The following is a 24,849-nucleotide window of genomic DNA, read 5'->3' as shown; positions in this document are numbered from 1 at the left end:
TTTTGTAAAACCGACAATCGTATCGGGCGGTATTTGTAAAATACATTCATTCGGCTGAAGCCGCCCAGCTCGTACTGTGGCAACCACGGAAAAATCACCTGAATGGTATTGCAGGCCAATGATGCCCAGTGCCATCCACTACCATACCCTTTCGCTGATGCCCCATGGGATGAAAAACATCGACACATAGGTCAATTCTCTACTGGTTTACATATAGCACCGCAAAGAGCCCTCGGTGGTAAATTCCAACCCACTGAATCACTCACCTGGGTATCTGAAACTTTACGGGACTGTACCATGACTCGTATTAATGAATATTACGTACATAATACTAGACATAGTACACACACTTGCATACTAACATCAGGGAAAAGGTACCACTCCCAACGGACCTAAAGCGGGAGACAGAACACGGGCCGTTGATAGGTTTGAGAGAAGCCCACCCCGGTCGACAGTGATTGGAGAATCGCCGGTGGATCGGCCAGTGCGGCGCAGATGGAGCAAGAGTCGCCACGGCCCTGGGTGAAGGTAAAGTTGCAACCGGCGAAGACTTACGGCGAGTCTGGTCCAGGCTGACTAACCTATAAAAGTAGGACCTGTTGGATCCATCTCGCGTCTGACCATGGAGCAGATCTATGCTCTATACGATCATAACTTCTTTGTGCACTGCACGCTAAAACTTGTTAGTTCATTTCTTAGGGACCGTCAACCTACAGATCATTGCTGAGAGGTGTAGAAAAGTCTCCCGCAGAGATTTCTTTATTAATCCGTTTTTTGTATGCATGTCAGGGTAGGAATGTGCCACCACCACGTGCCCCGTTGTGTTTGCCTTCGATACCCTTTCTTCCCTTACTCCAGCGACGGGTAACCAAACAACCCGCCATGACCAACTGTTGATATAACCGTCGAAGCAAAGCCGGATAAAAGAGTTTCGGGCGGCTCCCACAGATGTCGAACCATAGTTAAGCAAATTTCACAGCCCTTTCAGTGGCCAGGGCCCAGAAGACAAAAAGTATCGCAGTTCCTTGCCAGGGAAGCTGAAGGACACTAGTTGGGAACAAGTTAGACGACATGCTTTCAGACGACCATTGGCCGAAACCCGATGCAGGCCGCCTCTTGGCTCGGATTGGTTGTAAGACATGTCGTCCACCGCAATTCTTTGGACTTCCATGAAGAGACCGCAGGATGGGGTATCGAGTCTTCGGAGCCCGAGGAATCCATCTGCCTATTCTGTGAGATCGTACCATTGGACATTGAGGGTGGGGTTCCGAAGAAAAACATGAGGGGCAAACGGTACACAGTACAACAATCGGTTCTCGAAGGGATGAATTATCACGAGTATATCAAGTCCACGTGCCGAGATGGCCTCAGTTGTCGCCCTACGTCATCGGTCTGGATATGCTCCGCAATATGGTCACGCTAATCCCGCTTAGGGAAGACATGACCTTGCTACCGAGACAGAATGGGGGAAAAAGAAAGAAAAAAAAAAAGGGTATAGAATACAGAGTTGAATGTAAAAGAGATAATCAAAAGTTAAAAGGATACTGAATCCGTATGCAAATTCCCGTATATACCAAGCCATACGAAAGGTAAAGCTTTTCTCGATTCTCTCGGCAAGGCCAACCCGACAGTGGTTAGTCCAGACAGCCCTCCTTGGCGGATAGATCTTGAACCCTAACCCTTTCACTGCACGAGAACCCTCTATAAAAAGTAATGGGGGCGAAAGCGCAGATTGCGTCAACATAGACAATCCACGCAAACGCAATGCATCTCAAAAACACGAGGTTGTTTGTCTTATGAGAAGCAAGCTCAGCTCAATTCTCCTCCCACCCAAGTATTGATCATCAAAGGCGACGGTCATTGCCGCATCCGTCATCCCGGAGTTGGATTCTTGCCCGCGGTTCCACACTCACTCATCAACCCAATCAATGGCTCGTAATTTACAGGGTTCAGTTTTTCATGCAGCATGGAAGTATTGGGAAAGGAAGAAAAAAGATTTGATAATATAGAAACGGTGAACCACAAAGCATCCTCTTTTTTTCGTAATATTTTTTTTTTTTTTTTAGGCAGGACAATTATGCCATTACATAACTTTCCTTGCTCATATACGAGGTTAGATTCATCAGGGAGTACCGTAACATTCTCGTTGGAAATTGGTCTGCCCCACGTCCTCGGCAATGGTCAAGAGCAACCACCGTTTCCCAATCCGAACAACCAAACATTGGACCCCCCAAAAGAATTGTCACCTTCTCCAGATGCCATACTACCTTCACGGCATGACGACAAAAGGTCAACTACGCACGTGGCGTCGCAAGATCCGCAAAGAATGCGGGGAGAGATCTAGAAACGACGAAGAAGAAGGGAGGGGAAACAAAAATAAGGTGAGGAGAAGATGAGGAGAAGCAGTGTTGGTTCCTATGTACACAGTACTCTATTCTACGGTACGAGGTAATCCTCGATGGTACGATTGACATTCAACGAGAGGTAACGTGGTCTGATGGGAAATATCAGGGCCATCACTCACGAATAATGCCATGAAATTGGGGAGATTCATTGGTACTACAAATTGCGATGGGGGCCAATGTGGGCATCGTCCCCTACAAAGTGCGACCGGACAGAGGGAGGCAGTCAACTGCGACTGGAGTGCATATGTCGGGTATAACTCCACTCCAAAGTCTAACTATGCCAACTTGAGACTCGTACATGGAGACTGTCAAAAGAGGACTTTATCGGTGGGTATGACTTCGGTTACTCCCTAGTTCTGTACTCTGGAGAAGGCCATGGTCTCCAGTTTTCCTCGGAATGGGGACCGCTGATGGACCCGGGGAAACCTCTGGTCACGAGATATCGTGATTGTGTTGGTACATACATGGTGGACATACATGTATCCGATCTACGTGCCCTGTGAACATATGTGTTCCGATCGTGGCACTGTCCAGTAATACACTGGATCGAAGAACTGGATACAATTATCGAGCAGTTGAGCATCATGCAAGGCTGGGACTTCGTTCCCGCTGTATAGGGCAAGGCAGAAACAAGTACAGTACATGTATTGTGTCTCCACCACGGAAACCCGTACATGTTTATACATGTATGTATATCTGTACGTTACATGTATGGATCTATGAGGAGTACATCCATGATGCTTACAAGGCTTCTCTTCCTATGTTCAAGATACTGTCGGGGTAGACAACTTTTCCCTATCATGTCGTGGCTGCACTCTCCTACCCCTGGTCGTTACAATGGAGATCTCAGATTGGTTGGCGGAAATGGTGATGGGATGGCTTGGATGGGAAGTATATCTGAAGTCAAATAAAGTCCCAAGGATCCGGAGGCTGCCGTGAAGGTTTTACCTTGACGGGTTAAAAAATGATATCAGGGACAGTGTATACCAATCAGCGGATGCTTCTAAGAATATGCTGGATTAGGAAATGTATTCCCGTCGGTCAAAGCCCTTGTCTTCTTATCTCGAGATATGACATAACAGGTAACGGAGTATCAGAACAGAACAGAGCGATATGTAGCATATCATCATCTACCAACTCCATGGTCCCAACTTACCCTATTCTCCATGTGTGTCCCTTACTTTATAATTCTTCGATCCGCCCCAGTAGCCACTGGATATGTCGGTAGGCAACCCTTGGCTGGTACTGGGGTTGCATATGGCCGCTCTGGAAGGTCTCCGCCCACATCAGTCCTCTTTCATAGTGTTGAATGCCCATTACTCCCTGGCCGCTATGCCATGAGAAAAGGCCATTCTCCTCAAACACCTCCGCATACTGGAGGTCCGGCAGGTCAATCTCAATTGGGGTGCTCGGTTGAGACTGGAACCCGAGTTGCCCATTCCAAGTCATGTTCTGGATTGCCAAAAGGGTTCCATTGGTCTGGAGAATAAAATCGTAATCTCCGTGACTGATGAGAACTCGGTTCGTGGCTTCGATCACCTGGGGTAGAACACGTTCGATTGGGTTGGCGGACAAATCACCCAGTCTGCCGACTCCGGCGTCGCCACCGACGAAGACAGGCTGGGGCGAGGACATGGACCAAGTCATATGGGGTGCGTGCATAGCTTTCTTGACATCGTCGCGATCAAAATACACCGTGGCTCCGGCGGGTAGATAGTGAAGTTTCGTAGGTCCTCCGAGAACATCCCACAGAATGGGACACATCTGGTTGATGGCGTACACGTTGTAGCAAGGGTTGACTAGATAAGCTGCATCGGTGATCATTTTATAGATATCACAGCCAGCGTCGTTGGTAGGATCAAAAGACTTCGGAGGCTGAACTCCCGGTGGGGGGAATGTAAGATATCCGTCCAGGAATTCCTGGTAGCCACACGATTTGTGAAGGCTCTCTAACTCGTTCATAAAGCTTGTATTGAAGTTGAAGATGTTGGCGTTCTGCTGCACAGTTGGCACAGCAGACACTTGTTGTCCCACATAGTCAAACTGGCCAATAACCGGGTCGTAAGCCAATGCACCTACATTGTCAGGTATCAGCATATCAAATATCTGCGGAGCCGAATTCCCCGATTGCAAGAGAAATAGCCTACCGTGGACATCAAAATAATCCTTATCATTTTGGTCCAGCATTGTCGCAGCAATGTAAGGCACATAGCGTCCAGCATAGCTCTGGCCGGTCACATAAATCTTGAACTTCTTGATCCCGAAGATGTCTTGAAAGTTCTTGAAGAAATTTACAAAGTCCCTGGAGGTCTCCTCCTCAGTGGTAGCAGTGGGTGCACCTGTAGAGAACCCCGTTCCAACAGGCTGATCAACCCTATGGTGAACATATTAGTTTAGCGTAGAGCGACGTAGATCAAAGAAGGAATCACAAAGGAGACAATCGAAACGTACCACAACATGTTGGTTAAATTTACCCAGGAATACGGATTAATTACTGGTGAGTAGGTTCCTGGTTGCCAAACAAATCTGCCGGTCTCTTGGAGGAAACCTTCGAGAGAGCTAGCACCTGGGCCTCCATTTACCTCTATTGTAATTTCGTCTACAGGCTCCCCAACTGTCGGCTGGAACACAAAGAAAAGAGTCCTCGAGCTGTTATTCTTGTCGATTGGCACTGATCCCGAGTACAGTTCACCGACGTCGAATGGCACATCAGGCAAGCTCTCCACAAGGTAGGCTATTAATCCATATGCCTACATCAGCATTCATCCACCAGGAAGTGTGAATACATACGCCTCGTCTCGTCATTAAGGAATCGAAATTGATCGTGTGAGCGGAGTTGAGGCTCCTCCGAGGACATCGATACCTTCTTGTCTAGGACCGAGGGTTCGTGCACCGGCTGATCAGAGCGTCCATGTTTAAAAGCACACGTCTTGCCGGTGCATAATGAGATGACCAATGTAGCCGTCGGCAAAAAGCCTTGGAAGCGCATTCTGAGTCGAACTAGGACAATCTGGCTACGGAACTTGAGAGACAAACGAAGTCATTTTCAGATTTGTCGGGGAAGACTGGAGGACTTATAAGGACGTCCAGCAGGGATAATAAAATGCATGCTAAGACCTGTAGGGTACCATTTTGGGGGCGTTGTGGAGGCCGAAGATGTCTTTTAGGAAAAGGACTAGAAAACCCCTGACGTTTTTGACAGCGGACTGATAAGATTACTGGACAGGGATTGCGTGAAAGAAACCCAATAATAAGGGTGGCTGTCAGTGTATCTGGAGATGCGAAGTCTATGTGACAACGGCCAGGAAAAAGCGCCGACCCTTGAGTGACTGAACACGTCCAATTACCATGTTACTTGGACAGTTTATGGAACTGGCATCTGCCACATTTTGATTGAGCACCAAGGGACAGGGATGCTCCTGGCATCGACACGGCGGCTTTTAATTCGTGGTGTAGTTTGGGATTCAAATCTAGATCCTATCGAATTGCTTTGCTCTGTTTGCATCCATGGCAAAGGTCACTGGGCAAGGTCTCGTGATGATATATGATGAGATCACTCCTCGGTTTCTCTCGGAGTTTGGTTCAGATTCGTGTTCAAGCAAACCAATAGATGTTGTGGATTGACCCAGACAGGCTTCTCATGTGTATCGATCACGGCGCAAAGAATGCAACGAGGGTGTCGTGGGTCCAAATCTTATCGTCGCTCTTTCATTCGATCCGTCAATCAACTTATTTCCTGACCAGCCGAATGTAGCACCATTGAAACCTTATCAGTCAATCAGTCCCAAGAATTTAACCTAAAGGGCATCTCAATAAAGGAAAGAGAAAGGGTATTGTTATATGGAAATCTGATTAGAAAGACTGTCCGAAGGGCGTACGAGTATGTGTGGCTGTACATACACCACGACGTCCTCCCCTGTTCGTCGGTGCGATGACTCTCTAAATAACCATCTACCTGTCTGAATCGTTCATTCGTACTATTATATGGTATTGCATTGTATCCATCTAGATAGCTGTGTATGTATTCTGATAAGTCTCAACAATATTGATAGTTAGGGTATAAATGCTGCACGGATCACAATCAAAAAAGACAAACAAGAAATGGTTACACCTTCCCAAGTCGGCATAATCACCTGATAACCTCGTGAACAAAGCAGAGATTCAACAGTTTGGGTACTTTGTTGCAAGGCTAACACAATCTACCATCATCTCTTCTTTAACCATTTGTATCCAGTTATGCTTATCTCCAGTTACCGCTGTGAATGTCTACGCCGACATACCTTCCCCTTGAAGAAGGCATCTATTCGGACAGTCAATAATAACCCCAACATTCACTTCCAAAATGTTGTACCTCGAAACGATTGAAAGATGATGACGGATACCCGTCGGAGTCTCCTTCCTCATATGCCATCACGTGTTGAGGGATAGCCTTCGATACTACTCAGGTGGAGATATGCCACCACCCTCTACGCAGCAACCACCCCCAAGTGATACAGATCACAGCTGCTGATGAGAGTATAATGCCACGCTATTCCTATGGCTCGGGTCAAGAGACTCCCATCAAAACTACACCGCACGCGCGTTGATGCCCAGGAGATCCATCGATATTTTTTGGGCGCGGATGGAATCGACATGTCTAGCCTCCAACGAGGCCACCCCACAAAATGAGGGAGCATGCCCTGTATGGGCTTGGTTCAACCTCTAGTGGTTGTGGAATTGAATGCTGCCGTCCTCTGTGAAGTTCGACCGATCAATCACTAAAGTCTCGACGTATTCAACTTTTTACTAGTTTCGTCCGTTCAACATTCTTGATTTGTTAAACCTTCTGCCCCTTTCATATTTTCCTGATATCGCGTCGACGCCCTTCTATCTGTTTGTTGGTTTACCAGGTCGGTTTGTTCTTTGTAGGGTTCGTAGGGCTGCCATAGTCCGCATATCCACACCACAAACCTTCCTGATCTCGGCTAGTGCTGTTTGCCAGCTGCGGGGAAAAGGCTTTAAAATCTTTTAAAGAGGAAGAACGCAGAACACACCAATGAGGACTATTCCTCTTGGAGAACAGCTCGGAGAAAACTGACTCAGACTCCACCGGCCAAGAGCTCAGGTTGCCGTTGGGGTCAATTACAAGAGTGAGCGGTGGCCAGTTTCTTTTTCTTCGGGCTTCCCTACATTTACCGGAGAGTCGCTCGTATTTACCTCCATACTCCTCTTTGATTTGTAATTGTTTGCTTTGTTAATCAACGTTTTTCTACCAGCGTTGTGTTCTTATCCTTTTTGACTTGTATTCGGACAGTAGCGAGAGGAAGAGGAAAAAAAAGCGAAATCAAGGTCAACTGTGGTCCACTTCCGCCCTATATCACTACTAACATGTCCACCGACGTCAGACACCATGGCAATCCTCATACAGGCACGATAGAACAAGACAGCTCCAGAGGTTTTACTACCCAAGCTCTTCTCTATGATGAGGCACCTCTCGGATTGTCTGAAAAACCATCGACCGATGCCTCGACTGTGCCTCTAAGCTCCCGTGATGATGCCGGGCCTCGGATTCCGCCATCGGCACAACCTGGCCATGATCTTTCACCGGAAGGGCAAACGACCTTCGAGCATGGTCATGGCAGGCCGTCCCTCGAATCCCAGACCGACCGCTCGACACACAGTGCCCCCATGAGCCGTGTAACCACTGACGCTGATGGGAATACTTACCCCGAAGGCGGGTTAGAGGCCTGGCTAGTAGTGTTTGGTAGCTGGGCGGGCCTTTTCGCCGCGCTGGGCCTAGTCAATACTATCGGAACTTTTCAGGCTTATCTCGAACACCACCAGCTTAAAGATTATAGCTCAGGTAGCACTGGCTGGATCTTTGGAATGTACGCCTTCCTCACCTTTTTCTGCGGTGTCCAGATTGGCCCGATCTTCGACGCCAAAGGCCCGCGGTTCCTTGTCTTTGCAGGATCAGTACTAGTCGTTGTGCAGATGGCTACTCTGGGACTTTGCACCCAATACTGGCACTTCATGCTTGTGATTGGTGTCACCGGGGGCCTAGGGGCCTCGCTAATTTTTACGCCGGCCATATCTGCGATTGGTCATTACTTTAACGAGAAGCGTGGTGTTGCGACGGGCATTGCTGCAACAGGCGGCTCTGTTGGAGGTGTTACGTTCCCTCTCATTCTCGAAAAGCTGTTCCCGATGATCGGATTTGCCTGGGCCACTCGTGTGGTCGGTCTTATCTGTTTGATTCTAGTGATCATGTCCTGCCTGCTGGTTAAGTCCCGGTTGCCCAAGAAGCCGGCTTCCAAAGAGAATGTACTCCCCGATTTCCGCATCTTTCGGGAGCCCGAGTTTGCTCTCACAACAGCTGGAATCTTCTTCGTCGAATGGGGTCTCTTCGTTCCGATCAGTTATATTTCCTCGTACGCGTTGGCTCACGGTGTGTCCAGCCAGTTTTCGTATCAATTATTGGCAATCCTTAATGCAGGATCTTTCTTCGGAAGATGGATCCCTGGTTTTGTTGCCGATTCGTTGGGACGCTATAACACCCTAATTGCCACAGTCGCTTTATGCCTTGTCTGCAATGCATGTCTTTGGCTCCCTGCTGGTGATAGTGTGCCGGTAATGGTTGTCTACAGCGTTATCTTTGGTTTTGCGAGTGGCAGTAACATCAGTCTCACCCCAGTTTGTATTTCTCAGCTCTGCAAAATCGAGAACTACGGGCGATACTATGCTACATCATACACGATTGTGAGCTTTGGGTAAGTCTAGGAGGCTCTCTGTACCTTGCCCGGGCATGGAAGATACCGAGTGTAGGAGCTAACGAACCCTTATTGTAGCACGCTTACTGGCATCCCGATTGCGGGTGAGATCCTGTCGCGCTGTAATGGAGAATACTGGGGGCTCATTGTCTTCACGACTTGTTGTTATGCCGTCGGCCTTGCCTGTGTTACTGCTGTGAAAATAATCCACGTTGGCTGGCGTCAGCCCTGGGCACTCTACTGAAGCCAGTACCAACTTGGCTGAGGTACATTTGAGTTGCGGAATGAAGAACCTAAATCAGAAAATTGAAGAGAATTGGCCAAAGGAGTGAAATTTCGGTTGATTCAAGAATGACGTGACTACTTAATGATACGACCTTGAAGGAAATGGCACGCGAAACACATATAACTCATAGCAAGCAAAATTAGCGGGAAAAGTTAATGTCTAGCAATCATCAATTACATTGTTTGTGGAAATGAGAAGAAGTATCTTGGTCATAGAAGTCCCGGGACGTCCAGCCATGGAAGACAATCATCACGACGCCTATCTCTCGACCCCGGAGAAGTCTTCCGTTTACACTCCTCCATGCTTGGGATTGGATTGGATTTTATCTTCTCAAGCATGCCCGAGAAGTTTATCCGTCACAATGACGGCTCATAAGTGTGTCATGATCATTCAATTCCGGGAAGAGCACACGCCTCATATGCAACATTTTGTTCAATGACATATAACGATCATCATGAATGCATCTAGCACGGAATACTGCTCAAGTATTTGTACGTTACGATTCCCTTACTGCTTCATCTCTACGGCACATTCGCTTTTTCAGTCCCCGCCCTTCTGTCAACATTGGTTGACATTAAGAATGACTCCTGCGATGAGTTTGATTACTCTGGCTGTTGTCTCCTGGAGCCTGGTCTATGGAGTGACGGCTGGTGTTATATCTTCAGGATGGACACCGACAATATCAGAAGTAACCACCAGCCCACGCCCTAGTCCATCCCGCCCAGGTACCGCTGCTCCAGTTCCGTCATTCCTTTTTGACCCAAGCAGCTAACCACTCAACTTGCAGGGCCATGCTCTCCATGCCCTCAATCCTCCTCATGTCCTGTCGCCACCATAGTGACCGTCACTGTGACTGCAACGGCATGTGTCCCGACAACCACTCCTAGTGGCGGTGGAGGTGTAACTCAACCTCATCCTTCCCCGTCTTTCCCAGTGCCGCCCGGCACACCAGGAGCTGGAGCTAGTCAAACAAGTGGTGGTCAACCAGGTCCAAGTCCAGGGCCAAGTCCAGGTCCAGGGGGAGGTCCAAGTCAAGGTCCTGGGCCAGGTCCAGGGCCCGGTCCCAGTCAACCAGGTCAATCCCCATGCCCAACCATCCCCGTGGGACCCGGAGGTCCGTCAGCATCGACCACTGTGCATGTTCCAACCATACCCTCCTCAGTGCAGCCTCAGCCTACCAGCTCCCTCCCTACAACCATCTCCCCCGTTCATCCACCTACAAGCACCCCGGGGAAAACCAAGCCGGTCCCACCGATCAGCACGCCGGTGCAACCTCCACCCAGTGTGCATCCAACTACCGAACCTGTTCCTTCTCTACCAAGTACCCCAGGAGCAACCCAGCCAGTCCCACCAGGCACACCAGTTCAACCTCCACCAAGTGTGCACCCAACTACCCTACCAGTACCTCCAGGAAGCACCCTGGGGGGAACTAAGCCTACACCACCACTGAGCACTCCAGTCCAGCCTCCGCCCAGCGAGAAACCTTCACCAAGCACTCCAGGAGAGACTAAACCGGTACCACCAGGCACACCAGTCCAGCCTCCACCAAGTATACACCCAACTACTCTACCAGTTCCTCCGTCAAGCACCCCGGGGAAGACTAAGCCTACGCCACCAGGTACTCCAGTCCAACCCCCGCCCAGCGAGAAACCTTCCCCAAGCACTCCAGCAGAAACCAAACCGGCACCAAGCACGCCAATCGAACCTCCACCCAGTGTACACCCAACTACCCAACCTGTTCCTCCGCCAGAAACCCCGGGGAAAACCAAGCCACTCCCGCCACCAAGCACCTCCGGGAAAACTAAGCCGGCGCCGCCACCAGGTACTACTCCAGTCCAACCTCCAACAAGCACCCCGGAAGAGACTAAACCGGCGCCATCAACACCCGTTCAACCTCCAACAACTGAGCATCCAACCACCAAACCAGGCCCTCCTCCAACCAGTATCCCCACCCAGCCACCAACGGAGACCCCAACTGGTTCACCTCCCGGTCCTCCGGTACCCACCGCTTCACCATCTGGCAGTATCATACCGACTCAACCCTCGTCTTCAGAGGAAGGAGTGAAGCCAACGACGACTGTACCAAGCGTCCCTCCCACAGAAACTCCTCCTGAGGATGACCCCCCCGGTGATGACCCTCCTGGCGATGACTCCCCTCCTAAAACTACTCTTGTAAAGAGGGCATATCCCCGTTGGCATCCGAAGAAGGGAAAGCATTGGAATTTCACTAAGCCTGAGGCGGGTAAGCCCAAGAAACCTGGTAGGCCTTTTGAGCCGCACTATGATGAGGACGAAGATGAGGACTGAAAAATTGTAAGGTATTGATTGTATTGAGGAATTAATTGTTTTCTTATTGGAAGTATCTAGGTGGACCAGATATGCAGGCGCAAGATCTTTTACTGTCGACCGTTTATATCCTTAATCTTAGTGGATGAATGGTAGATGTTTGTTGAATGATATTTCGTTTTTACTATTGGTAATCTATAAGCGTACTAGAAAAGGCCGCCAGGCGTGTGTAGTAGTTTTAGTCGTAAGGTCTTTAGGTGTGATTCCTTTCGAGGACAGTGATCGCATAGCCGTTCCAGAAAAACAATTTGTACACGCCGAAACGAGGAGGATAAGGAAATGTGAAGGGAGGAAGCGTTGCAGATCCAGAGCTTCCAGGACCCCAAGCCAAAAGTTTCATCTGCTAATATGAGGAGAAAACAAAGATTAAATACAATACAAATAGGAACGGAAAAAGAGAAGACCCAACGCAAGAGTATGCGTGTGAGATTGAGAGGGGGGGGGAAAGAGAAAGGGTCTTCAGGTTCAAAATCGAAAGGAAATCCGGGTAGATAAACTGCACGATATGATATGCAAGAGAATCTGGCAACCGTTATGGCGGGGGATACTGGCTCCCCTCTTAACAATTGCCTCAGCTCGCCCAGTATTTGTCTTTAGCTCATGCTGTAGGTTTATTTGGAAGAACCCCACCAGTGGTTCCATACGCCCAACACCTTACACCAGAAAACAGCTGGCATAGCAACAACCGAAATCACAAAAAAAAGGGAAAAAACCATGATATGGTCAAACAAGAGAAAACATGGCCATAGGCTGAGGCAGTCGACATCGATCCAGGGAAAATATATGCAGAGTAGCAGCGGGTTCGACTAGATCATGGGGGAATAATAAGCGAGAGGCGTAGTAGGTAGGAGGAGGTGAGGTGAGAATCAAGAAGAGTTTCCCCGAAAAGAAAAATCCAAAATGAAACGAAGGCACCTTGAGGAGGTTAACCACGACAAGAAGCATTTCTTACAGGCGCGCAAATGAAAAGGGTATATAAGGTTCGCATCGAAGCCACTTGAAATATGAAAGGAAACGAAAAAGAAGTGAAGGTTGATCTCTAGAACGTTTCACGAGCTATTGGACCGCAGCAATGCCTGTTTATTCGTCAGATTAGTACATCTGCTTAGGCGTGGGATAATCGAAGATTCTATCGACTTACCCGCTCCATGGAAAGATCCTCAGCCTTCTCGGCACTGGGGCTTGCAAGGCTGCCTCGGTTGACGGTGCTTGATGCAGTGATAGATCTACCTTCCATGCCCGGACGTGAGCCTTTGCCGTCGGAGCCGTGATGGACCGGATGCATCTCGCCGCTACTTGAGATTCGCGATTCCTTGCTCTTTTCTAAAAGCGAACCACCAAGTGTAGCACACTTGAGAATGGTCTGCATCATTTGGTTCTGCTTCAGTGGCTTCGAGAGATATTCGTCCATCTGAGCTTGTATACACTTCTCTCGGTCGCCCAACATAGCGTGTGCAGTAAGAGCGATGATCGGCGTCCGACTTAGACCGGATTCCCTCTCGTATTCACGAATCTTCCCTGTTGCTTCAAAGCCGCCCATGACCGGCATCTGCACGTCCATCAGAATGACATCATACCGATGTTGTTTAACGGCTTCCACAGCCTCCAGACCGTTGCTGACAACGGAGACCTTATGGTTGTGTTTCTCTAGAATTTTAACAGCCAGTTTCTGATTGACGTCGTTATCCTCTGCCAGGAGGATGTCAAACGAGCGGGAGTGGTCGGTAGTAATAGGAGTAGAGCGGCCCTCAAGCGCAGGCAACATGCCATTACCGAGATCTATGGGTTGGCATGGTGTGGTCATGTACGAACTGATTCCAAGGTCCAGGGCAGATTTCAAACTTACGCACACCAACGGGCAGACCAGGACAATAGGTACGTATTTGAAGTCATCGAACGTCCGGAGCAACCGTGCCGTGGCAACGGAGTCCACAATGATAACGTCGTAAGCGTGGCCAGACTCCTTGCCAGATGGATCTTGGATCTCTGGAGGCGGAACATGATCCTCGTTACGGACGACCAATGGCTCCAGATCCATTTGCTTGAGCATCTTCATGACATTGTCCGCCTGTGTACCATTCTCCCCTTTGTCAATAAAGAGGACACGGTGGTTCTTGTACGGTAGAAGCTGAGATGCAATGACGTTCAAGGACTGATCGGCGAGTTTCACAACACACGTGAAATGGAATGTGCTACCATGGCCATACTCAGACGTAACCCATACATCTCCACCCATCAGGTTCACCAAGCGTTTCGAAATAGATAAACCAAGGCCGGTTCCACCAAACCTGCGCGTTGTCGAGCCATCAGCTTGCTGGAAGGTATCGAATATTAGATCAAGTTTGTCCTCCTCAATACCAATTCCGGTGTCAGATACAGAGAACTCAAAAGCGTATTCATTCGCCGCACACTGTTCGCGGTCCGACTTCCGGATCGTGAGCTTGACCTCTCCGTGCTCCGTGAACTTGATGGCGTTGCCCACCAAGTTAAGAATAATCTGACGAAGACGGAAAGGATCACCAGTAACGTAGTCTGGTACTGTATTATCGACCTGGTAGGTCAGGCTAAGGAACTTCTCATTTGCCTTCACCGCAAGTGTCTTCAATGCGTTGAAGACAGTTCCCCTCACTGTGAATGGGATACTTTCGATGACCATTCTGTTTGCCTCGATTTTCGAGATGTCAAGTATGTCATCAATGATCGTTAATAAGCTGTTTGCAAGATTATGCACGACATTTAACATCTCGCGGGTATAAGGCTTGAGGTCGTCCGTATCTAACGTCAACTGCGTCATACCGATGATACCATTCATGGGTGTACGGATTTCGTGACTCATATTGGCCAGGAATTCAGACTTGGTACGATTAGCAAGCTCAGCCGCTTCCCTGGCGGCGGTGTTTCTCTGAATACTGTCTCGGAGGTTGGAAACCATCTTGTTGATCTTTCGCTTCAACTCGTCCATCTCGCCAGAAGCATTAACGGTGATAAGCTTGGTGAAATCGCCATCGGTGGCAGCATCTGTGATCTCGCCAAATGCTCGCACCTGGGACGTGAGGTTTTCTGCCATGATATTCACGTCTTCAGTGATTTCTTTCCATGTTCCAGCAATTCCTTCAACGTTGGCCTGACCGCCCATCTTGCCGTCAACACCGACATCGCGGGCGACCTTCTTCAGCTCAGTCGCGAATTTAGCGAGTCGGTCAACCATGTGATTGATTGTGACCTTGAGCGTCAAGATCTCTCCCTGAGCATGCACTTCAATCTTCTTGCTGAGATCACCCTTGGCAATAGCTTGAGTGACATCTGAGATACTCCGTACCTGCGATGTCAGATTCTGAGCCATAGTGTTGACGTTATCGGTAAGGTCCTTCCATTTGCCCTCCACATTATCCACCTTGGCTTGACCACCAAGAGTACCGTCCGTGCCGACCTCGCGAGCGACTTTGCTGACCTCAAAGGCAAAGGTATTAAGCCGGTCCACCATGCCATTAATCGTGCTCTTCAAGTCTAGTATTTCACCTTGGACATTTGCAGTAACCTTCTTAGTCAGGTCACCCTTTGCTACGGCGGTAGTGACATCAGCGATCTCTCTGACTTGTGTTGTCAAATTGTTGGCCATTCGGTTGACATTCTCGGTCAAATCCTTCCATGTACCCTCCACATCATTAACCGTGGCTTGACCACCGAGCACACCATCCGTGCCGACCTCCTTAGCAATCTTCGTGACCTCCTGTGCAAACTGCCGCAACTGATCCACCATGGAATTGATGATATTCTTCAACTCTGCAATCTCTCCTTTACAGTTGGCCTGGACCTTCTGCGTCAAATCACCTTTGGCGACCGCTTTCGTGACTGTGGCGATATCCCGCACTTGGGTTGTCAGATTGTTCGCCATGGCGTTGACATTCACCGTGAGTTCGTTCCACATGCCCTTTACTCCATCAATCTGAGCCTGTCCACCGAGGACACCCTCAGTACCGACATCACGTGCGACTCGTGTAACTTCTGTGGCAAATGTACGAAGTTGGTCCACCATGGTGTTGATGGTCTGCTGCAGTTCCAAAATTTCACCCTGGGCCCGACTTTCAATCTTCTGGCTCAGATCACCATGGGCGACAGCTGTTGTGACCACAGCGATCTCACGCACTTGGTCCGTGAGATTCTTGGCCATGATGTTGACGTTTTCCGTAAGCTCCTTCCAGATACCATGGACCCCTGTGATCTGGGCTTGGCCACCAAGGATGCCTTCCGTTCCGACCTCTCGTGCGACTCGAGACACTTCGCTACCAAACACTTGCAACTGGTCCATCATAGTGTTGATCGTCCGTTTGAATGTAGCGATTTCGGGGTCCATCTCCAGGGGATGGATCTGCACCTTCATTGACAGGTCACCGTTAGCGACCTGAGTGATGATGCCACCGATCTCCCTCAAGGCCTTCTGGAAAGCTTCGTTGGCTTGCTGGTGTTTGCGAAGCTCCCGCTCCAGCAGGACCACATCCTCGTTTTCAACCTTGGTCAGAGCCCGTCGTGTTTGCTCTTCCTGCTGTTGTAATTCATCACGCACTTGAGCGATAATGTCTTTCTGGAAACTTATTTCCTCCGCCTGTTTTTGAACATGGTTCCGTAGATAACTGATATCCTCCTCGCGTACCAGTCGAGTCCTCGAGTCTAGGTCTTCATCATCTTCGCTCTCCTCCTCCTCAATATCCTCATCGGGCTCTTCTATCCGCCTTGGGTGGTGGTGGGGTCTATGGGAGTTTTGCTGCTGTAGTGTGGAAGAGAAGTTAGAAACTTGCTGGGACGACGAGCGAGAAAGTCCAAAAGACCACAAGAAGTCAGCTTCCCTCTCAATGGAGCTGAGGGAAGACTGGGAGGATTCAGGGAAAGTTCCGGGGGAAGTCTGGTGACTGACAGCTTGAGATTCCAGTTGTTGAACTCGACGGACTAACGCCTCCAACTCATTTTCAAAGGCCGCCTTTGACGAACTTGCATCTCCCGGTAGCTTGGTGAACTTGGTGTCGTAGCCATTAGATGAAGCGTGCGATAGCGGAAAATCAAAGGGAGGAGCGGAGCCGGAGCGAGGGGTTTCGCGGGCAAGACCCCGAAGGATGGCAGCAGCGGCCGCGAGCGTTTCGTCCGCGCCAGCCATTGTGCCTAGGACGACTCAATCACGAACGGGACATAAGTAGTGTTGCTGTGAAGATTTTTCTGGTTCTCCTTTCGCTCGTGCAAAATTCGTCTAGATATGAAAATACGGAGAATGAGACGCTATTCGAGAAAAAAAAAAAAATATCCAGTCCAGTTGGTAGTTTTAAATAAAGGGAAACATGAAAGAATTCCCGAAGGGCAAAAAGAAGAGGAAAAAGGAGTGAGGCGTATTCCAGGTGATCGGGATAAAGGGACGAGTCTATATGATAATGCTCGGATAGTGAATAGTCAAGGGGGGGGGGAAGATATTAACGATCACCAAAAAGAAAGATAGAGTTGGTGAAGAGAATGAGTACGGGGTAAAATAGATTTTGAAGGGGAAAAGAAAAATCACCAAGTATCTATCGGTTGGTGATTGGGCGAAGGACAGAGGGGGGAAAGTAAGAAAAAAAGAAAGTGTATGGAGAGGACGAGGAAAGAGGAGCAAAAGCAGCGTGAAAATTAAACGATGGGGTAAAAAAGAGGAGGACGATCCGAAGGTCGATGAAGATGAACTTAACCTCACCTACCTGACGGGAAGCCGTGTTACTGACACGAATGATCGGGCGAATCTGCTAAGGCGACATGGGGGTGGAGAGCGAGTAGTCGAAAATGGTCCAGGGTTCCGATGGACGGTGTGTTCGAGGATTAAGGCGAAGGGACAAAGCAACAGCCGACCGAGAAGACAAAGACCGCCTTGTCTAGGCGAGGTAAAGTAAAAAAAGCAAAAAAAAGAAAAGCAAAAAAAAAAGATAAAGGAAAAAGGAAAAAGGAAACAGAAAGGAAACAGAATAGGGAGACGGTCAATCGAAGGGGAAACCCACTGAAAAGGGGAGTTAGGATTATCGAACGGAGGTTGAGATTGTGGTTGTGAGTTTGAGCGGTTGGTTCGGTGGAGAGAGAACAAGAGAGATCAGTAAGCGTAGGTTTTTGGTTCGGTTTGCCTGATTTCTTTTCCTTTTTTTTTAAATATTATTTCTTTTCGAGTGAGGGCGCGTGGAAGAGGGAGAAAGAAGATTGACCTTTCCTCAGAAAGGAAAAGGGCCAAAAAAAAAAATAATAATAACTAACAAAACTAAAAATGAATAATTAACGGGAAAATGATCAAGAACTCTCCCTCTTTTTCTCCCACTGTCTGAATCTATAGAGAGGGGCTCTTGGTTTGGGTTGTTTGTTCGTTTAGAATAAATTTCTTTCTGCTTTTATTGTCCCTGGTTCTCTTCTCTTCTTTTGTTTTTTGGGGGGGACTCTTCGGCTTTTTCTTTTTGTCTTATGCCCTCCTCCCAAAGGGTCCGATTTAGAAAATGACAAAATCCTGGATTGTGGACTTGGTAAGGGGGCGGAGTGAAAGAAAGAGTGGAAGATAGAACTACGACACTTGTGAGGGGGGAACAAGGAAAAAAAGAGGATTAAGGACCAAAAGAGGAATAATGCTATTGGACTTGGAGAGACAACTGACCTCAGGGCTGCTGAATCGCCGTTCGCTGCGGTGGGTATTGTTACTAGTTGGGTAGAGTATAGAGTGGTTCAGAAGAGAAGATGCTACAGCTGCAAAAAAAAAAATCCGAAAAATAAACACAAAAATAGAAGAAAATTGAGGAAAAAAGCATAATCGATGTTCAATACATCCTTGTTAAGAAACAAACCCATCAAAAATTCCTAACTATTCAACATGAACTTTTTTCTACTTCTTCCTCCGGTCCGGCCAGGTACCGAAGGAAAATACTTTACCTCTTCCCTGGTGCTGCCTCAGGACCCTTCTTACTTGCCTCTCTTCCAATGATCGCCTTCCTTTCCACCTGTGGAGATTCGTCTCTACTATCTACTAATAATAAAACATTTAGTTTACAGAATAGGCTCCATCTAGCATTGCTCCAAGTCTTGGGAATGGTGCAATAGATACGAAATAAAATGACAAAAAAAGAAATAATAGCGGCAGGTGGAGGTGTTGTCTTTCCTAGCTTTTGTGTGTGTCTCACTCTAACCCTTCATATTCTGGACTGTGACTGGTCGGGTGTGTGGATGTGCCACAAGTTAGTGCGTGGGCTTTAGAATCCACTGCCCATCTTTTAAGCCACTCTCGACTCCCACCTTCATTATTAACCGCCACACCCACGGTGTACAAGCGTACTAGTACCTTGTAAGACTCTGCGTCGCGGTGCACGGGGCATCCTCTTAGCCTCCATCATGTATTGTCTGTCCATTTTAACTACCGATCCATCCGCTTTTATTTCCTGGTCGCTGGGTTTTTCACTCCGAGTTTTCCAAGGTTCTCTTTTGGCTATATTTTCCCTCCTCATAGGGATCGTTCCCAAATACCGTCTCTTCACCGGAGCCAATCACTTTTCTTTTGTCCCTCGGTTCTGTTCCAAGGTACCGAGGATTAATAATGGTACGGCATATAGCTAAACATTAGAATAGGAACTAGGTAAACAAGGGGATACCTTGTCACTGATTATATTTGAGATACAAAGAAAATGAATTTCTTGACCAATAGATGTGTGTGCGTATGTTGATCCTTGTTTCATGGTCGTCCTATTATGTTAGGATTGTGGTGATCACCTCCAGGACTAGTGGCGATCGTATGTTGGTGGCTCCAGCTCGTAGTGCTGGCCCCGGTTATTACCTATCACACACTACTTACCACTTGTGGTCAGGGGGGCTGTACGGGCAAGGATGATGGACGAAGCCGCGGAGAATATCGAGATGGAGGCGCGGGGAAGAGCAAGAAAAGTAATAAGCAAGGTCATCGAAGACGAGAAGAATTCAAGAAACCAGGTATCTAGATCTAGACTCGAAAGCTTGCAAAGCTCAACCTACAGAGTACATACATACAATGTACATCAACTTTAGGTAAGATGGGCCTTGAAGTTGATCAATCATTCTTTCTTACCTAACAGCAGTGGATGGCGTCGGTACATATTGGTATTGTACGCTGGATGTATAACATACAATACCAACAGCCAGGGACACACATGAGTGTTTCCTGGAACCCACGTGTATATGAGATCTTCCTCGTCAACTTCCACCACCTTTGGTTCCTAATGAAGTCTATTGAGGTCTCTGGTCACCTCGGATGAATCTCACTGGTCCTCATTCGAATTGTGATGGGGAGGTTCCAAACAAAAGCTTCATCGGCTAAATCTTACGAACCACTCTAGTGAAAAAGTGGCTCCCTCAGGTAGATAGGCATCACCGTCAAACGGTGGGGGAAGGGAAGTCTTGTCCCTAGGTCAACCGGGAGTATTAGAAATACCCAGTATTGTCCGTACAGCGCTAAGGTCCCCCGGAACATCGACGGCGCCTTTAAGTCCAGAACTTAACGGTCGCGTGCGGGTACCATTAAGCAACTTATAGGCCAATGATGGAGGTAAGAGCTTGAGAAGGTTCCAGCAGGACCTTGTTGCGAGGCCGTTTCCTTCGGATTCAGAAGCCCATTAGTGCCTGGTTGGGCGAAAGGTGGTCAACTCACAATCGCCTTAGTCGGTCTGGTTATTAATTTCATTGCTTGTTAGTAACTTTTGCCAGCGCTGACCTGGCACTCTTAAAGTACTATGCACCGGTAATCATAACGAGGTGACATTAAGTAAAAGACTAACTAGCATATGCAGCGGTAGTGTCTACTCAATATCCACAATATAGAGACTGGACCTAAATTTCTGACATGAGAATGGAATATGTAGTTACGTTCGGTCTCGAGAAAGGTTTTTTTTTTTTTTTTTTTTTTTTGTGCTCAGCAACTGACGGGCCACCGAGATTTGCTCACTTCCGATGCACCGCCATTTGAGGTCCATCATGGATAGATCTAAAGCTTTCTTTGATTAACATTCGGCATAATCCCTTGTCTTGGCCTTGAAATGACAGCGAATTGCGGCGGCAACCAGTGATATACAATTCCTATTCAGGTTAAGTGTCTCATGACCGTTTACTGGGGGTTGCAGTGCGTTGTGTGCCCAAAATCATCATTTTACTATAAGTTGCATGTTAGGGATGCCCGGCCAACAGACCAGTCTGGATCTAGTATATATTGCATATACGGAGCCAGACAATACAACGAAAATAGCAGGAAAAAATTACCTATAATAGCTACTATGCAGTTAGTATGTACATCGTACTTCAGACCACGGTACACAGGTATGCAGCAGGGATGGGGTAAATCAATACATATTGACAAAGTCAACCCCCGGCATGAAGTCGATGTACATTTCACTGTTACACGCAAAATAGGCCTCCTAAAACTATATCGTAGTTGAGATTAATGGCCTACGTATTCCACCATAGACCACGACAGCAACGCCCTTTCAGACAGGATATTCTAAACGCCACGCACGACGGTGTCTTTTTACACCCACCCACTTCGTACGTCTATAGAAAGGGCAGGCTATATGTCGTTGATTACCATCCATGATCATCAGCAGTGCACCACCTGATAAGTAACTTTCGCCGCACAATGATTGCATTTCTTATGGTGCCGGGGTTGCGGTAGAGAACAAACGACCCTACATTTGGTAAATTATGTTGTCGATACATGGCTTGAATATCATTCCTTTCCAACCACCCCTTGCATTTCATAGATGGTCTAGAGCTACAGCAGATGCAAATTAAGAACCCTCCTCCATATCCCCAGGCATGCGTGATTTATTGTTTCGTGAACCGTGAGAGGATTGGCAATTTTGCAATGCTTGTGACTTTGATGCCTCATTCTTAGATTCCGCTCGCTGTCACTCACCTGGTTGATCGATCATCTGTCTAGGATCATGAGGGCGGGTGAAGTCGCAGGTGAGAGGAATGTATGATATATATCTGTGCGGGCGGTACACATCTGAATCGTAGGTATCATTATAGTACAGTGGGTAATTGGATGTTAGGGGTATAGAAGTATAGATCCATTTTGGTTGTATCAAAAATATTACTAAATTACATGTATCGTGCATACAAGAGAGAGGGACTTGAGCCTTTATAGAAAGTCTACAGTTATCCTGATAAAGATCCTTGACCGATAGATGGCGGGGTAAAAGTAAAAGCCAAGTCACGGGATAGCGTCTATGGTCCGCATCACTCACCGTAACCACACAAGAGCCGCCGAAGAGTCACAATTCGGAAAGTGGGCAGTATCTGTAGCATAATTCGAGTCTTCGATTTGCTCTTCCAGCACCTTTCCCTCTACGCCCCCCGCGGATTTCCCTGTGGCCCACGACTGCAGCCATGGCGTCCGATCTGACGCAACCCATTCTGGACGCCCTGTCCGCGTCCGACGCACCGATCCTTTCCAGCGAAGCTTTCCCCTCCCACCCCTCATTGATTTTCAAGAGTTCGCTTGATCGTCTTGCCTCGCGACAGATGGTCGAATATGAAACAATTGAGCGTGAAGTCGCTGCACTGACCAAGGAAGGTGAGGAAATCGCCGCCAATGGCAGTCATGAAGCCAAGGTTTTCCAAGCCGTTGTGGCAGCTTTGGAGGGGTTGAAGATCGGCGACTTGCCTGGTATTGTTGGAAAGGACAACGCCAAAATTGGTCAGGGAAATGCTTTTAAGAGGGGCTGGATTAAGAAGGACGGACAGCTGCTGCGGGCAAACACTGACTCTATTGTCGACGAGACTCGCGAGCAGTTGTTGACTGTCAAGAACACTCAGACTCTGGAGGACCAGAAGGCCCTCAATGATTTGAAACGTCGAAAGTTGGTCGCCTTCCAAAAGGACCTTAGCTTCAAGGTCTCCAAGGGGCCCAAGTTCGCCAAGGAGCTTGTCAAGGAGGAGACCGACCTCACAGCCGAGATGCTCACAAACGGTTCGTGGAAGACGGCTCAATTTAAGCCCTACAACTTCAAGGCTAAGGGTGCTCCCACCCCTTCCGGTGCTCTCCACCCTCTCAACAAGGTCCGTCAGGAGTTCCGTAATATCTTCTTCGAAATGGGCTTCGAGGAGATGCCTACCAACCGCTTCGTGGAGACCGGATTCTGGAATTTCGATGCCCTCTTCGTTCCTCAGCAACATCCCGCTCGTGACCTTCAAGATACTTTCTACATCTCAGACCCCGTGAAGGCAGACCCCCCTCGTGAGGATCCCGAGTTCGACCCTCACCGTCCGAAATCCATTCAGCCCGCCTCCGCAGCAGCCCAGGAGAAGCCGCTCGACTACAAGCAATACTGGGAGGACGTCCGCGAGGTCCACGAAAACGGCAAGTACGGCTCGATTGGCTATCGCTATCCCTGGAGCGCAGACGAGTCATTACGGTTGGTCCTCCGCACACATACGACATCAGTTTCGACATATGTCCTTCACAAGCTCGCTGCCAACCCACGACCCGCAAGATATTTCAGTATCGACCGAGTGTTCCGTAACGAGGCTGTCGATGCCACTCACTTGGCTGAGTTCCACCAGATCGAGGGTGTTATTGCTGACTTCGGTCTTACCCTGGGTGGTTTGATCGGCTTCATGGAGGTCTTCTTTGCTAAGATGGGCATCCACCAACTGCGTTTCAAGCCCGCGTACAACCCTTACACCGAGCCTAGCATGGAGATCTTCGGTTACCACGAGGGTCTGGGCAAGTGGGTTGAGATCGGTAACAGCGGTATGTTCCGCCCGGAGATGTTGGAGCCTATGGGCCTGCCCAAGGATATGAGAGTCTACGGATGGGGTCTGAGTCTCGAGAGACCTACCATGATCAAGTAAGTGAACCGTGCACACTTGTGATGAATCAAACACTAACGAGTCCCGCAGATATGGCGTCAGCAACATTCGAGAACTCCTGGGTCATAAGGTCGACCTCAACTTCATTGAGACTAACCCAGCGGTTAGGTTGGAGAAGGATTAGACGATCTTATAAAGATGGATGGATATTATTAAAAACCCTAAGACTCAGATCATATAAATGATATCATGTGTTTAGAGCTATCAAAAAGAATTACGATGCGCATTGAATGAGACACGCTACAACGAACCCCTGAAGTAACCATGAATCAATGTATTTTTGATATCCAACAGTTGAGATAAGATAGTAAATCTACAAATACTGATAGTATGTCCCACCCGTATCTGTGCCCCAGCGCACGGCTCTGCAACAGTGGCTCTTCAGTAGGCGGACGTGATATTCGGCGGATGGATGTTACTTTCTACCTCCTCGCTCATGGGGGCCAGATAGATGTTTTGTACTTCCAATCTGTGAATGAGGAGGCCTTGATGTGCCGATTGAGCATCCCGAAGAACAAGAGAATAAGGAAACAGAGATTAGAGAGCGGACTACAGAGCAGACATCACCACAGCGAAACCCTGGCGGGCCACGAAACAACAGCGAAAAGAAAAAGAAAGGAAAAGAAAAAAAAAATGAAATTTAATGGACTGATTTTGATTGATTTGACTGGTCTGTATGAAATATCTTCATTCATTTATCTTAAATCATATCCGACATACCCATGGAACTGGTATATCAGCCTGCACAAGACGAAAAATCCCCATTAGCCTCTTGACACTCCCCAAAAAACACAAATGATATATGAGCCGGAGAATCTTACCATCGACCAAATCACACCGCACACCTTAACCCAATTCAATAGTCCATTTACCGGGAGGCGGTCCAGACGTTGCGGAGGTATCCGTCACGCTGGGTGAGGCGGTTCAGGGAGTCATCGCTCTCACCGCGGGCACGGATGAAACCGCAAAGAGCGTAGGTCTGGTTCTCGCCGGTGTAGCGGCCGTTCTCGTCAACCTTGCCGATGGAGATCTGGACGGAGGCGTGGTCGTTGGCCTTGATGATGCGGTTGGTGGCGCTGCACTTGCGGGGCACGTAGCTGGTTGAAGAAGAGTTATGTTAGTTTGCTCATCTAGAGATTATCCTTTTTTTTTTTTTTTCTTGCTCCTTGTCCATGCATGTGGTTTG

General features: G+C 48.3%; 7 protein-coding genes across 7 annotated transcripts; 3 read left to right on the top strand and 4 right to left on the bottom strand.

The window, feature by feature from the left end:
• Positions 1 to 2,048: 2,048 nt before the first annotated feature.
• BDV37DRAFT_266759 (uncharacterized protein) lies at positions 2,049 to 3,451 on the bottom strand. The gene has a single exon (XM_032083952.1). The coding sequence runs from the start codon at positions 3,079 to 3,081 to the stop codon at positions 2,749 to 2,751; it is 333 nt and encodes a 110-aa protein (XP_031934368.1). The 5' UTR covers positions 3,082 to 3,451; the 3' UTR covers positions 2,049 to 2,748.
• A 136-nt stretch (positions 3,452 to 3,587) lies between these two features.
• On the bottom strand, positions 3,588 to 5,394 carry sxa2 (putative pheromone processing carboxypeptidase (Sxa2); the record flags this gene model as incomplete). Its single annotated transcript, XM_032085706.1, has 4 exons — positions 3,588 to 4,480; positions 4,553 to 4,779; positions 4,857 to 5,139; positions 5,196 to 5,394. 4 exons carry the CDS (start codon positions 5,392 to 5,394, stop codon positions 3,588 to 3,590), a joined length of 1,602 nt encoding a protein of 533 aa, XP_031934367.1.
• A 2,033-nt stretch (positions 5,395 to 7,427) lies between these two features.
• Positions 7,428 to 9,526, top strand: BDV37DRAFT_74761 (MCT family MFS transporter). Its single transcript, XM_032091167.1, has one exon. It carries the CDS (start codon positions 7,773 to 7,775, stop codon positions 9,156 to 9,158), a length of 1,386 nt encoding a protein of 461 aa, XP_031934366.1. The 5' UTR covers positions 7,428 to 7,772; the 3' UTR covers positions 9,159 to 9,526.
• Positions 9,527 to 11,826, top strand: BDV37DRAFT_74793 (putative extracellular threonine rich protein). The gene is made up of 2 exons (XM_032091168.1): positions 9,527 to 10,165; positions 10,228 to 11,826. The coding sequence occupies exons 1-2, from the start codon at positions 9,895 to 9,897 to the stop codon at positions 11,745 to 11,747; spliced, it is 1,791 nt and encodes a 596-aa protein (XP_031934365.1). The 5' UTR covers positions 9,527 to 9,894; the 3' UTR covers positions 11,748 to 11,826.
• Positions 11,827 to 12,823: 997 nt separating this feature from the next.
• tcsC (putative two-component osmosensing histidine kinase (Bos1)) lies at positions 12,824 to 17,410 on the bottom strand. The gene has a single exon (XM_032091166.1). The coding sequence runs from the start codon at positions 16,933 to 16,935 to the stop codon at positions 12,916 to 12,918; it is 4,020 nt and encodes a 1,339-aa protein (XP_031934364.1). The 5' UTR covers positions 16,936 to 17,410; the 3' UTR covers positions 12,824 to 12,915.
• A 4,696-nt stretch (positions 17,411 to 22,106) lies between these two features.
• On the top strand, positions 22,107 to 23,931 carry BDV37DRAFT_266747 (phenylalanine--tRNA ligase subunit alpha). The gene is made up of 2 exons (XM_032083951.1): positions 22,107 to 23,641; positions 23,694 to 23,931. Exons 1-2 carry the CDS (start codon positions 22,179 to 22,181, stop codon positions 23,785 to 23,787), a joined length of 1,557 nt encoding a protein of 518 aa, XP_031934363.1. The 5' UTR covers positions 22,107 to 22,178; the 3' UTR covers positions 23,788 to 23,931.
• Positions 23,932 to 24,531: 600 nt separating this feature from the next.
• Positions 24,532 to 24,759, bottom strand: rps21 (40S ribosomal protein eS21; the record flags this gene model as incomplete). Its single annotated transcript, XM_032088542.1, has 1 exon — positions 24,532 to 24,759. A coding segment is annotated over one exon (228 nt), but the record flags the coding sequence as incomplete, so codon positions are not given.
• Positions 24,760 to 24,849: the final 90 nt, after the last annotated feature.

This window comes from Aspergillus pseudonomiae (assembly GCF_009193645.1).
Source record: "Aspergillus pseudonomiae strain CBS 119388 unplaced genomic scaffold BDV37scaffold_190, whole genome shotgun sequence".
Lineage (NCBI taxonomy): Eukaryota > Fungi > Ascomycota > Eurotiomycetes > Eurotiales > Aspergillaceae > Aspergillus > Aspergillus pseudonomiae.
Note: the sequence above shows the minus strand (reverse complement) of the source record. Positions and strands in the feature narration are given on the sequence as shown.